General features: G+C 41.1%; 1 protein-coding gene across 3 annotated transcripts in view; it reads left to right on the top strand.

The window, feature by feature from the left end:
* Nucleotides 1-14,991, top strand: part of AP3B2 (adaptor related protein complex 3 subunit beta 2) — a 53,270-nt gene that overhangs the window by 26,944 nt on the left and 11,335 nt on the right. For all 3 annotated transcript variants that reach the window (XM_044662714.1, XM_044662713.1, XM_044662711.1), the window contains 6 exons: nt 521-592; nt 3,371-3,433; nt 4,248-4,380; nt 4,817-4,926; nt 5,138-5,314; nt 12,579-12,765. In XM_044662714.1, the coding sequence (XP_044518649.1) occupies nt 521-592; nt 3,371-3,433; nt 4,248-4,380; nt 4,817-4,926; nt 5,138-5,314; nt 12,579-12,765 (742 nt within the window). The remainder of the gene's footprint in view (nt 1-520; nt 593-3,370; nt 3,434-4,247; nt 4,381-4,816; nt 4,927-5,137; nt 5,315-12,578; nt 12,766-14,991) is intronic.

Below are 14,991 nucleotides of genomic sequence, written 5' to 3'. Positions count from 1 at the left end.
AGGAGGAGAGAAAAAGAGAAGAGAAAAGAAAGAGGTGGGGAGAAAGAGAGGAGAGAGAGGGAGGGAAGGAGAGACAGAGAGGGAGAGACAGACAGACAGAGAGAGGTGGGGAAGAGAGAGAAAAGAGTGAATACTGGTTTACTTAGGGTGGAGGAATGGAGCCATGAAGCCAGAAGGAAAAAGCCTGGAAGAGTAGCCTGGGCTAGGTAATAGAGAACCTTGGATGTCAAACTGAGAAATTTGAACTTCAACTTGTAGGAAACAAGGAGCTGAAAGTTTCTGAGCAAATGATGATTGCTGAGAATCAGGGAGTTGGATCTAACACGGGTGTGTAGGGTGAATTTGAGAAAGAAGAGCCTGTAATAGGAAGGTTGATTGAAATTGTCTGGTTATAGGTCTGGACTAAAGCCCTGCTAGTGATAGAAGAGGAGGACCAAAGGCTGATATGGTGGTGCAAAGGAGCTCCTCCATGGGTTGAGGGGAGATAATGGGTCTCTGTTAATCTCTCTTTGTCTGTTAGGGAATGTTTGAGCCATACTTGAAGAGTTTCTACATCAGGTCCACAGACCCAACCCAGATCAAGATTCTGAAAGTGAGTAGTGCTGGTATACATGACTTGGGTTCCCAATAATACGGTACACACAGCCTCCTGTGACATTAGTATGTAACCACCACGAATACAAGGGCACACAGAGTTCCCTGAGAGGCCTACACATGACTTCCTCCAATTCCTGCACAGAAACTTTGCTGTCCCATGATATTTTCAGGCTTGAGTTCATAAATCAGGTCTTCCTGCCCAGTTGAAGATGGAGCCCTGATGTCCGGAGCATGAGACATAGGCGAGAGAGCAGCTGATATCAGAGAAGTCTGTGGGAAAATCACCTTGGGTTTCCATGCTAGCGTACCCCCCTCCACGATCCCTTCTGGGTTCTGAGGTTGTCCCCCAAACCACCTCCATCTGCTGGTCTCACTGATTAGCTTAGCTGTCCCCCAAGCTCTTCTGCTGCTACTTCCCTTTTGGGATTCCTTCCTCTGTGCATATAACTTCTTCCATCATTGCCTTTCTGGGGTTTTTCTTGTATCAGCTTGTGTTTGATATATCTAAGGGTCAGAGTAACTAAGTACAGAGGAGTTCCTAACCAGAAGGCTGACCCTTAAGGACTGAATTCTTTGGCCATGAAAGACATGAAGTTGCAAGGCAGCTGGGGTGGGTATTGGGCGGAAGGAAAGTTTAAAAATAAAACCTATGGAGAAGATATAAGGGATCTTTAAAAAATATTATTAATAAAATTTATTTATTTATGGGTATCTCAGTTCCTCCCTCCCCTCTCTACACCACAGAAAGCATCATCTGGTAAACAGATATATATATATATATATAATGTCTTTCTTGTTTCCATTTTTCAGTGCATTCTTTGGTGGTGAACATTCACAAGTTACTCAAATATTAAATCTGTAGCCATATATAATATTCTCTTGGTTCTACTCTTTCATTCTTCATTTTCTCATATAGTTCTTTCCAAGTTTAAAAAAAATGAATCTGCTCATCATTTCTTATGGTGCAGTGGTATTCTATCCCAGTCACATACCACAATTTAGTTAGCCATTTCCCAGTTGATGGACATATCCTTGATTTCCACTTCTTTGCCACCACAATGAGAGCTGCTGTAAATATTTTGGAACATATAAGTTATTTTTCTTTTTCCCTGTTTTCCTTGGGAAATAGACCCACTAATGCTATTTCTGGGTTTAAAGGTAAACACAGTTTTATAATTCTCTGGGCAATATAAGGAGTCTTAAAAGTTTACAGTGCACTTCATAGAATCATAGGTTTAGAGGCCATCTAAAATTAGAATCAGTGTTAGAACTAGAAGAAGCTTTTGAGATTATCTCATTTTATAGATCAAAAAACTGAGACCAGTCTAACTCTTACCCAAAGTGTAATAATTCCCTCTGCAACCTTCCCATCAAGTGGTTCTTCATCCCTTGTATAAATCCTCCAAATAACAGAGAACTCACTGCCTAACCAGACAATTCATTCCATAGCTTGTGTAGATTCTTTTAAAATTTTTTTCTTCGACTGAAATGAAATCTGCCTTGTTTTATCTCCTCCAAATTGGTTCTATATGTGCACTCTCTTGCTACATAGAATAAGTCACACCAAAAAGGTTATCCTTGGTCTTCACTGGAATGCCAATGGAGCCAGGCTTAGTCTTTCTTAGCCCCTTTTATGGACTGTCTTAGTTCTTCTGGAAACTACTCTTCTCATTTTATTTCCTTTATGCAGTAGTCTCCACTGCATAAATCCCTTAACATTTGTAGAAAGGTTAACGATGGGATTGGAGTCCCCAGAGGTTCATCTTTGTCTGTAAAACACGTATAACAATGCTAGCCTTCTTTGCCTTCCATATCATGGCTATGAAGAAAATACTTGATAGAACCTTAAAGTACCCTATAATGATAGTCATCATTATTGTTATCATTATTGTCTAAGATGAAACTCCAATCCAGCTGGATTGAAAACCCAATATCTAGGCTTGCTCTTTCCTTGTTATACATTGAAAATTTACATTAGGTATAACCCAGATCTGGTCCCCAAACTTCACTGTCTCCTGAGGACTATTACTTCAGACATTTCTGGAACCTCCAAATCTCCCCTTCTCTAACCCACTGGCCCCTTCCTCTCTTTTTGTTGTCTCACTAATGAAGTCACTTGATTCCATTTAGAAGTTCATTTAGACCAGACTGTCCCTGTCTGTAAGTATTCCCATTCCCCTGGTCATCAGTGCCGTCCTTATCTGCATTTCAGCACTTTTTTGCCCATGCCCTTTCCCATCTCTACGTCCATCCCAATCCCAATAATGCTATCTCAATCATGGGCATGTGGTGTGCTCTACTTCAACGCCAAGTGTGACCGTGCTTCCAGAAACACGCTAGAACTTCCCCTTACACACAATCAATCATGGACACGTAGCTACTCTCCAACAAACGTATCCCACCAAACATGCCAGCTTGAAGGAAACCGCATGCACCAATGCAAGAACATGCGTGGCACTTGTGTGTGTTTGTACACACGATACTCAGAAATGGCCTCAAAGGTGGGAGACATGGTTCTGGTTTCAAACTCTGCCACAAGTTCTATGCATAAACTTAAGCAAGTCGATTAAACTGTGCCATCCTCTATTTTTGTATTTGTAAAACAAAGCTAATCAACTTTTCACAATATTTTACAGAGTTTTCATGATGATGAAGTGAGATACTGGCTAGGAGAGTTGGAAATGCTACCTAAATATAAGATTATGTAATAAAATTATAATAATAAGATTGCAGGTCTCTAGACGTTACTTGCTTTCTCTGCTTTCCCCTGCAGCTGGAGGTGCTAACCAACCTTGCCAATGAGACTAATATTCCTACAGTCCTACGGGAATTTCAGGTACAGAGGTCTTTTTTGGCCATAGTAAACCTTGTCCCCAGGGGATGGAGATCATCTCAGATGAGACATTCAGTGGGGTATGGAAATCAGCAAGACCTTTCAGGCCCTTGATTCAAAGGAAAACTGATCAAATCTGCTTTAAGAAAAGGAACCCTAGGGTCAGCTAAGTGGCTCAGCGGATCAAGAGTCAGGTCTAGATTTGGGAAGTTCTGGGTTCAAAATCAGGCCTTAGGCACTATCTAACTATGTGTGACCCCTGGGCATGCCACTTAACCCGAGGTGCTTAGCCCTTACCACTCTGATACCTTGGAACTGATACTTGGTATAAGTTCTTTTTCCCCCTTAAAACCCTTACCTTCCATCTTAGAATCACTACTGTATTTTGGTTCTAAGGCAGAGGAATAGTAAGAGCTAGACAATGTTAAATGACTTGACCAGGGTCACATAGCTAAGAAGTGTTTGAGGCCAGATTTGAACCCCAGACCTGTCTCTAGGCCAGGCTCTTGATCTACTGAGCTACTCAGCTGCCCCTCCTTGGTATAAATTCTAAAACAGAAGGTAAGGGTTATAAATAAAATAAAAGTAATTTTTTAAAAGGAAGAGAACACTAATTTCCCCTCTCCTCTCCTATCACTTTGTTTCTTACTTCCCAACATCTCTGGGTTTCCAAACCCTACCCACTTCTTAGAGTCAAAGGGAGACGCTATCCTGTCTTGTTGATACCATTCTGACATGCGTCACTGGACTTGGGAGATCACTGTCCAGCATTAAAGGTTACTTCCCAATCTCTTGTTCTCCATGTTTTTCTTCCTAGACCTATATCCGAAGCATGGACAAAGACTTTGTGGCAGCCACAATCCAGGCCATTGGTAGATGTGCCACCAACATCGGTCGTGTCCGAGACACCTGTCTCAATGGCCTTGTGCAACTTCTGTCCAACCGCGATGGTCAGTATCCATCCATCTGTTCAGCTTCAGTGGAGAGTGTTTGCCCATATGCTCAACAGGGATAGGCAGTATCTATCCATTTGTCCAGTCTCAGTGGGCATTGGGGAAGAATCAGGGAATGTGAAGCATATGGAGCAAGAGAAGCAGTATGGGATAATGGAAAGAGCTCTGAATTTGGAGTGGAAGTCTTGAGTTCAAAACACTAACTCTGAGACTTTGGGGAAGTTTCTTAATTTATGAGTCTGTGTTTCCTCATGTGTAAAATGAAATTGAATTAGATTACCTCTAAAGTCTATTCTTGTGCTCAATCTATGATCCATTCTCTTGATCCATCACATAAGTGACCATCTGTCTGTCCAGTTTTCCAGGTCTCATTGTGTCTATCACCTGCAGCCTATGTCCCATTGAGTTCTCCTACTTGTCTCTCTATTCTTAGAACTTGTGGTTGCTGAATCAGTGGTCGTCATTAAGAAGCTGCTGCAGATGCAGCCATCCCAACATGGGGAGATCATTAAGCACCTGGCTAAACTGACAGATAACATCCAGGTGGGCGTGTGGCTCTTGGGAAACAAGGATAGAACCTGGGAGACAGATTCATGAGAGGAGGATCCTAGCTTCAGGCATCAAATACATGGTGGGGACCTGGATGGTAGAGGGGGGCAGGACAGGATGCTAGGATGGGGCAAAGACAAGCCATTCCTACCCCGGACCTTTCAGTGCCCCTGTCCCTCTGATGCCCACATCTCTATGCTTCCAGGTGCCCATGGCTCGGGCCAGCATCCTCTGGCTCATTGGTGAGTACTGTGAACATGTGCCCAGGATTGCCCCTGATGTTCTGAGGAAGATGGCAAAGTCATTCACAGCAGAGGAAGACATTGTGAAACTACAGGTCATCAACCTTGCTGCCAAGCTCTACTTGACCAACTCGAAGCAGGTAGAAGACCCCAAACACCCAGGGACAAATGCCTGCAGGGACTAGGAAACTCACAAGTACTTTCAGAGACACCATCTCAAAGATGCACACCAATGTGCACTGTGATTCATGGCAGGGGACAGGTCCAGGTGGGAAGGCAATATGGTATGGTGGATGGAGGGACAGCCTTGGAGTTACAAACACTTAGGTTCAAGTGTTGGCTCTCATGTACATGCAGGCAAGTTACAATCTCAGTGCTCCAGACAATTCTCTAATAATAATTATGAATAAGATGCTGATCTACATGATTTTGGGAGTGAATTTCTGCATCAAGAAGTTGATGAAAACACATGACTAGACCAAAAAAATGGTTTAGGGGTTAAAGGTCCCTATGGTAATGGCCACACATAAATATGAGTTAGAATTATATATGAGCATCAGGTAGAAAATCTCTCAAAAGATCTTGGTGATGGAGCTCAGAGGAAAGGTGGAGGACAGAATAGAACAGGGTGTGAAAAATGCTGGATTTGGGAGCCAGAGTATCTGTAGTCAAGTCCTGGTGTTGCCCCTTCCTATCTCTGTGACATTAGAGAAATCACTTATGCTCTCTGGCCTCAGTATCCCCATCTTCATGTAGTGGAGGGAGTGGGTTTCTACTTTAGCTTGGTTGTTGTAATCACAGAAAGAAATGGATAGGTAATGAAGGTGGCTGATGAAGCATTAATTGATAACAGTTGGACATACTATATGTAACATAGTGATGCCATTTTGGTCCTCTTCATAAGCTATAAAAAACAAATGTAAATGAGTTAATTATTGATTATAAACTGATTTTGATACCTGCTTGCTATGCTTGCAAAGTATCTTCAGATTATATCAGTGAAGCGAAGCTCATAAGTGAACTTCCCTTCAGGACCAGGTGCAAGGACACTAAAGAGACTCTTGTTATGAAAAATAAAATATTTATTGAAATATCTAAGGATAAAAAGAATTTCTAACTCTAAGGAATTCTAACTCCACCCAAATAAAATTCCCTGGTTCTGCAAGGAACCGCTTTTCCTGTGTCCACAGGCTACTACACTGATCCTTCGTGATTTGACTAACCCAAATTTTTTACTATTCTAAATAAACTAACACTATTATCCTTATAATTCTTAACTTCACCTCCAAGTTATAACAATAACAAAAGCTAGCTGGCTGAGTCTCAGCAAGAACCAAATTGAGGACTCTGAGCCTTAACAGACTCAGAATCCAAACCAAAGACCAGGGTTTTCTCTGGTCTTCTTAGATTTAAACCAATCTATAAAGCAGTAATAGATAGTCAATAGTGTTTCCCAAGTTAGAAAAAGAAAACACTAAGCTCCTTCAGGTCTTTCCCTCCTTTCCTTCTATGTCGAAGAGAGAGAGAGAGAGAGAGAGAGAGAGAGAGAGAGAGAGAGAGAGATGTTACCTCCTCCAAGCCCTCACAGAGAGTCCCTGTGAGTGACTCTGCCAACTGCTAGAGACCAACTGCCCCTCTCAGAGAGAGCAACTTCACAGGAAAAACCATTAAACTGTCAACATTTGGAATTGACACTCTGTCTCAGCTCTGTTTGACACTCCAATTCTTTCTTAAGCCAGCTTCTCTACTTCTTATCTCTAAAATAATATAAAAAGACTTATTTTCTAATATCATCCTTACAGTATGAAGGACAACTACCAACCAACCAACCAACCAACCAACCCTTCTAATTCTGAGAGACTTCTTTATCCACCTCTTAACACCTCACTGGATGCAGGTGGCTCAGTGCATAGAGCTGTGGGCCTAGAGTAAGGGAGACTTGAGTTCAAATCTAGCCCAAGACATTCACTAGCTAGGTGACCCTGGAAAAAATCCTAACCTCTATTTGCCTTATTTCAGTGGAGAAGGAAACAGTAAACCACTCCAGTATCTTTGCCCAGAATACCCCATATGTTTGAACACCACCTACCACCTCATTAACTATTATCTGCCCCTTATTTTCTGGAATTGGATGGAAGAGGGGGGCAATTAATTCATCTAGAAATGTGCTGACAAATCCTTCTCCCCATTCCCACATGAAAAGTGAGGGAATTGAACCGGATGCCTTCTGAGGTTCATTCTAGGTCTAAATGATGAAAGTACACAATTTGTGGGGGTGAGTGGGGTTTGGCACAAAGTTTGCCACTCTCAGGAGTTGCCCCTGCTCTTCTAAACTTTATTGGGGTCAACGTACATCTTTCTTTGTGAATTCACTTGTCTGTATCCTGGGTAGAGGTAAAGTAGGGACAATTTCAGAGCAATTTATGTTATGTGAGTGGGGTCTGGAATGTTAATTTAACATTTACCAACAAATACCCAGGTTTATGCCTCTAAGAACCCATCTTTCTCTTTATAGGCAGAGAATGTCCTGATGGTTCCCAGGACAAAAAAAAAATTTAGGAAAGTTCCCTGATGGGCTGAGTGAGGTAGAGGAGGTAGTTATTTCTTCAGAGAAGCCAACTGAATACACCAGTGGAATCCTGGGGTCTGTAATAAAATCCTCTAAGTCCCTCCCACCACATTGACCTACTGATCAATATACTCCCCATGATGGCTTCCCCGCTTAGACAGATCCATACACTTGATGAGAAAGCATCAGACATAGTTTATGAATATCTGCAGGAGAGCCAACAGAAGGGTATCATTTACTTTCCTGGTGGCCTGCAGGGGACCTATTATTCTTGGTGTCTTAAAAATGGGGCAAGGTGAGGCTATGGGGGTTGAATGAGATAACCATCTTCAATCACTACCCGCTGGTCGTGATATGCCATTTACTGAGGAGAGTACCAGGGGCACAAATTGACATGGTTAGATTCACAGCTTCAAACTTCTTACTAAGAATGGCCTCTTCTATGAGTAGGATGGCTTCCGAAAAAGAGTTTGCTCCCAATTGTTCATTTTTGAACAATCCATATTGACAGAAGTCCTGATCAGGCTACGAAAGAATGGAATCTTGCAAGAATCCGTTTTTAGGGTCTTAAGTTTGCGCTTACCACATTACTACATTTTTGTCTCACCAAATATCAAAAGAGGTTCTGAGTGAAGAGTTGAGTCCACTGTGAATGGACTCCAGAACAGTGTTGACTCTAACTCAGGAACAGACAAAAGGTATCATAATGGCGGTGGGTGGAATCGTGGCCAGTGACTTGTTCTCATGGATGTTAACCTTGGTGAAATGAAAGTATGTTGTAATGAAAAGCAAATACCAGCTGTGAACATGATCCTCAATTTTGGATGGCAGCTTAATCAAGGGAAATGTTCACCTTCAAAGCCCAGAACTTGGTTCACTTCCAGGAGACCTGGGTATTCACTTCACAGCAAGTGATGATAATTGGATAGATTAATTCAGTTGTTATTATGCATGATTTTTATATTTTAGAGGCTCCCTCTAAATCTGCTTGGGGGGAAAAACTACTTACAGAAAGCAATATATATGAGAAGCAGAGAGTGTCACACATATGCTAAGGATTGGCAAGATAGTCTCAGGGAAAAAATGGCAAACTGGTCAGAGCTTCCTTCATCCTCTGTTTAATGATTCATCTTCTTGGATCTCAATATCTCCCCAACTGGAAACAAGGATTCAGCCTTCTCTTAGAGCAAGCGTTCTTAACTAACTTGGAGCCCATGAACTTGTTTTTGTTTTAATCTTTTGATACCTATTTCAATATAATTAGTTTCTTTTGTAATCTTATATGTTTCATTTTACACATTTGAAAACATTATTTTGAAGAGGGGTCCACAAGCTTTGCCAGAATGCCAAATGAGGCCATGATACAGGTGAGGTAAAGAGCTCCTAGAGGACAGGAGAAATTTAGGGTTAATGGAGTTAATTTGTTAAGATATCTAGCCAGAGCAAAGAGGATGTATCTGGCTCAAAATATCCAAAAGGCAGGATAGCATGTACAAAAGTAAATACAAAATATTTACAAAATAAATGTTTGAGCAGGTGCTGAATGTTTACTTGTTAGGAATGTTTAGTTTTATTCTTAAAGCATTTATCATCTCTGCTTCTGTTTGAGTGTTCCAAAGGGATTTCTGCACTGAGCAGGTTAGGCTAGAATTACTTCTCAGATCCCTTCTAGCTAAGAGTCTCTAGACATGGTCTTGCAGGTGGGCATCTCTAGTTGTTAAAAGGCCCTTAATAATTTATAATGGACATCATTTCTCTAGACCAAAGGGATCATTCTTACCTTTTGACATATGTATTAGATGAGAGAATTCACATCTAGTGGTAATTGGCTACCCATTTCTGCATATTACAGATTCCATGGATGATCCATGAACTTAAGGGAATCTGGCAGGCTATTTGAGCCTGGATTGGCTTTATTTATTTCTCCTTCGAACAGCATGTCTTTCCAAGGATCCTCTCTCTCCTGGTTGGAGGAAAGAGCTCAAACTATGTCTCTGGAATGGGTTAGGATATACCACCAAGCTCATATCTTCAAGATATCCTTTAGGGATCTTATTCATGCATACTTCTTGAAAGTTGACTTTTTAAACTTTCTTTAAATGTCCATCACTTAGTACAACTTTCTGATACATAGTAAATACTTAATAAATGTTCCTTATTCTTGACTTGGTATGACCAGTCAGGTGCCACAATTTACAGTTTGGGCTAGAATCTTTTCCTGTAAACTTAAGTCTAAGTCAATAGTTGATATAATTTTTAATAGTTCCCAGCACATCTAATAATGTCTTATTCATATCAGTTCTGGTCATCAAGGAAGCCTTGAAATGTGCTAGCAAATTTGATTTTGTTTAACCCATGTAGAGTCTAATTATACCATCCTATTCTGAAACAAGAACTTCTGAAGGAGCTTAGGGACTCATTTAAGATGAGTTTATTGCTGGAAAGGACCTTAAAATGACATCTAATCTGAGCCCCTCAATTTGCAGATGAGTAAACTGAGGCAGACAGAAGTTGTGACTTGCCCAGATTCATACACATATGAAGTATAAAAGGTAGGATTTGAACTTAGGTCTTTCCTGACTCCCAAATCTAGCCTTCTCTCTACTAGATCTGTCTGATTATCCATCTTTAATTTTAACATCTCCTTCCTATTTTTTCTGCGTATCCTCTAACACCACAATTTTACCTCTCAAATGAATATATTACCCTTTATCTGCTGTTGCCAAATGAGTTCTGCTCAGAGAATGTTGACATTAATATGATAATAAAAACTATTAAATCCCAGGCATCTTTCTAATTGTTCAGTCTTCTAGGGCCATCTTTGTAGTTCATGATTCATTCTTCTAGGTAGGAAGCAAGCAGATCTGTTTCTTTTTTCTCCCCTTTTCTGGGTTTTCATTCAACAGAAGGTTTCAGTCATTACCTATAATTTGTCCTTAGTTCAATTCAATTCAATAAATATTTGTTAAATGCCTTCTGAGGTCAATACTACAATTAAAGTATGGTTTTAGCATATTTAAATGGGCTAGTTGCCCAAGCACTAAAGGGTTGAGTTAGAAAAATTAAGACTCAGTTATTTTTCCAGGAATTGATCACTGATTAGTTGGAGATGATAAAGTTAAAGAACAGTGGCTGTGCCTCTCTCTCTCTCTCTCTCTCTCTCTCTCTCATTCACACACACACACACACACTCATTCCCATTGCTTCTAGAAAAATATACAAAATCCTCTGTTGTTCATTCATGTCTGATTCTTTGTGACCCCATTTGGAGTTTTCTTGGCAAAGATACTGGAATGATTTGCCATTTCCTTTTCCAGCTCATTTTACAGATGAGGAACTGAGGCAAACAGCTAAGTGACTTACTCAGCGTCACATAGTAAGTGCTTGAAGCCAGATATTAACTCAAGAAGTTGAGTTTTCTTTACTCCATGCCTGACTCTCTATCCACCGTGACATTTAGCTGCTCCCCAAACCCTCAGCCTGCCTTTAAAAAAAGCACCCTACAGCTTTGCTTTCTAATCTTATCTTGTATCTCTCTTCATAATGCCTTCCATGTCTGAATTAACCCTCTTCTTGCTCTTCACCTCTTAGAATGTCTAATTTTCTTCAAACCACAGCTTAGGTACAACCCTACACACACACACACACACACACACACACACACACACACACACACACACACACACAACTGCCCTGTCGCATCCAATAATTAGCACTCTCTTCCTCTTGAAATATTTTTTATAATTTTATACATACATTGTTTTTCTTTATCTCTGTACATATTATATGACCCTCCCTCCCTGCTTCCCTTCTTCAGAAGAATTTATTAAAGTTTCTGGGAGCAGCAACGCCATCTCCTAAGTGCCTAGCAAATCATCTTGTTCATAGTAGGCACCCATAAATATTTGTTCAATTTTGTGTTAAGCCTCAATTGAGGGAGAAATCTATACGGCGATGAGCAGAAATTCCAATGTTCTATGTGGTCTGAGCATTCTGATCCTTGCAAACTAAGAAGAGGGCTCTGGAATTCCACTAAAACATTTTCAATTGGTGTTGGAGTCCTAGACTCTTTGAGTATCCTAGTTTCATTCTTAAGTCAATCTTCTACGAGCATATGTACTCTAAAAGTATAATTTCTCAATTTATCATCTAGAGAACCCAATGGACCTTTTCATAGGGATAGAGACCAAACCTGTGATTTCTCTGGTAAAGGGAACTCTTTGGTAAGGAAGCTGATGAAAGCCAGTGAAAGAGAGAATCTTACAGGGTTAGAGAGTTGCCTAAAGCACTGAGGTTGAGTGACTTATCCAGGCTCACATAGCTAGTCAGGATTTAAATTCAGGTTGTCCAAGCTCTGAGGCTGCCTGTATCAGCCATGCTGTCTCTATAAATCTAGTAATCCACCATCGATATTATTTCCCCTCCCAGGATTCCTAGATGCTTCTTAGCTTTCATCCGTACATGAACTTAAATGGTTAGAACAAATGGATTCTTGGATAATTTCTCTGAAATTTGACAACTTGTCATTTCAGTTATTCCCCTGGGGCTAGACTGATTCTTTCCAGTAGCCTTTTTTGTAGTTATTGAGCAGTTGAGATTGGAACCCCATTGAAACCATATCATAGGATGAACATTTGAATTTAAATGCTTAGCCACAACAAATTTCTGTATCTATTTAATAAACTCTAAAGGGGGGATGTGTACCTGTCCATAAAGATCTTTAAGGAGAATTTCCCCCCTCATTTCTAGCTTCATTTTCTTTCCCCAGTTAAAGCTGCTGATATACTACCTGATCTCAACTCTTTCTCTCCTTTTTTGCTCCCCTCTGCTCCCAGACAAAGCTGCTGACCCAGTATGTGCTGAGTTTGGCAAAGTATGATCAGAATTATGACATCCGAGACCGAGCCCGCTTTACCCGTCAGCTCATTGTCCCCTCCGAGCAGGGAGGGACCCTGAGCCGTCATGCAAAGAAGCTCTTCTTGGCTCCCAAGCCTGCCCCCGTCCTGGAGTCATCTTTCAAAGGTAGGTCACTGAAGATAAGGGGATGGGGAAAGGGGAAAAGCCAGGTTTTCTCAATGGAAATGCCTGGGATCCTATTGCTCATGGGACAGCAGATTGCCTCCACACAGTACAGTTTCTTCTCCCCCACATAGTACCTCCAGCCTCCAAATGCCCCAAAGTTCAGCCTTCCCCTTCCACTGGGGTACAACCCTCCCCAACTTTAACAAACCCTCTTATTGGTAAAGTTCTCCTCCATGATCCTCTCCATCATGGGAATGTACTTCCCGGTGAATCCTATTCAATCCTACTCTGGCTCCTGAGATAGAGCTTGTTTTTTCTTCTTTGGGTTTTAGGGATTGGCTTTCGTACTTCCCTCTCAATTTACTAGCACCTCTAATTTCAGACTGGTCTTTCTTTCCTGCTTCTTTTTGATTCATGGTAAAGTTTTCCATCTTCTCTCCTTCCTTCATTCTTTCCTTCCTTCCTTCCTTCCTTCCTTCCTTCCTCCCTCCCTCCCTCCTTCCTTCCTTCCTTCCTTCCTTCCTTCCTTCCTTCCTTCCTTCCTCCCTCCCTCCCTCCCTCCCTTCCTTCCTTCCTNNNNGAGAGAGAGAGAGAGAGAGAGAGAGAGAGAGAGAGAGAGAGAGAGAGAGAGAAGAGTGAGTGAGAGAGAATGAGGATGAGAATGTGTAGATGGAAAATAATCAAAAAGAGGAAACGTTAGCAGATAGGGTGACCTGGAAGGACCTCCTAGACAAAGTGGACTTTGAGCTGAATATCGAGGGAAGCTAAGAAAGCGAATTGAAGGAGATGTGGGGACAGAGCATTACAGACATAGGAAATAACCAGGGCAATCACTGGGATGGAAAATTGAGTGTCATGTTTAAGGAACTGCAAGTATGCCAGTTTAACTGGCTCTTAGAGTGCAGAGAGAGACATAAAGTGTGAGAAGACTTGGCAATAGAGGAAGGGAACTGGTTATTAAGTGATTGAAATTCCAAAGAAGATTTTGTACTTTATCTTGGAAAAATAGAAAACCAGCCAAGCTCATTGAAGGGGTGACAAGGTTAAACTCATCCTTTAGAAAAATCACCTTGGCAACTGGGAGGATGGATCGGAATAGGGACAGACTTAAACCTGGGAGACCATTTCAAAATTTATTTTAATAATCCAGGTGAGAATTAGAAGTTGGAACTAGGGTTGTGGGTGTATAAACAGAGAGAAGGGAAGGAGATGTTCATGAGAGATGAAATGGAATGAGATACAACAAGATTTGACAATGGATTTAACAATGGGGTGAGTGAGATTAAAGATTCCAACAAAGGGAAGTTCTCAAGAGGAGAGGTTTGGGAGGGGAAAATAAAGATATGATGTGTTTGAGATGCCATTTCTGATACTAAGTCCAAGAAGCAATTGGAGATATGTGGATGTAGCTTACGACAGAGATCAGACTGGATATATTGATCTGAGAATCCTCTGCATTCTTGTTGTTCAGTTGTGTCTGATTCTTCATGAACCCATTTGGGTTTCTTGGCCAATAAAACTGGGGTGGTTTGCTATTTCTTTCAGGGGAAACGAGGCAAACAGGGCTAAATGACTCACCTAGGGTCATACAGATAGTATGAGTTTTAAGACCAGATTTGAATTTAGCTCCTCTTGACTTCAGGCCAGAGGCTCTATCTACTTCCCCACCTACCTGCATAGAGATGGTAATTAAACCTGTGGGGGATAAAGCAATCACCCAGTGAAATAGAATGGTGGGAGGGAGAGAAAAGGACTCAGAAAAAAGTTTTAGGGAATGTCCGTGGTGGCACCACCTAGTTGGTATGGCCTATGTGAAGAGACAGCAAAGGAAACAGAGAAGGAGCAATGGACAAATAGGAAAATCATGTCATAAACTCCTAGAGCAGTGAATATCTAGGAAGAGCTGGTGATGCGCAATGTCAAATATTGCAAAGAAATCATAAAGGTACAAAATTGAGAAAAGGCCATTGATCCATGATTACTTTGGAGGCAGCAGTTTCAGTTGAATAATGAGACTAAAAACAAAATTGTAGAATGGTTTAAAAGAGGGGAGGAAATAGAGGTGCTAAGTATAGATTACTTTCTCAAGGAGTCTAGCTATGAAGACAAAAAGAGATCTAGGACGATAGCTGGTGCAGTGGTTGAATCAAGTAAAGTTGTGGGTTTTGTTTGTTTTTTTTTTTTTTTTTTTTTAAGAAAGGGGAAGGCATGGTCATATTTATAGTT

The sequence above is a fragment of the Gracilinanus agilis genome, chromosome 2 (assembly GCF_016433145.1).
Source record: "Gracilinanus agilis isolate LMUSP501 chromosome 2, AgileGrace, whole genome shotgun sequence".
In the NCBI taxonomy this organism is placed as follows: Eukaryota; Metazoa; Chordata; class Mammalia; order Didelphimorphia; family Didelphidae; genus Gracilinanus; species Gracilinanus agilis.
This window is presented reverse-complemented; position numbering and strand designations above follow the sequence as displayed.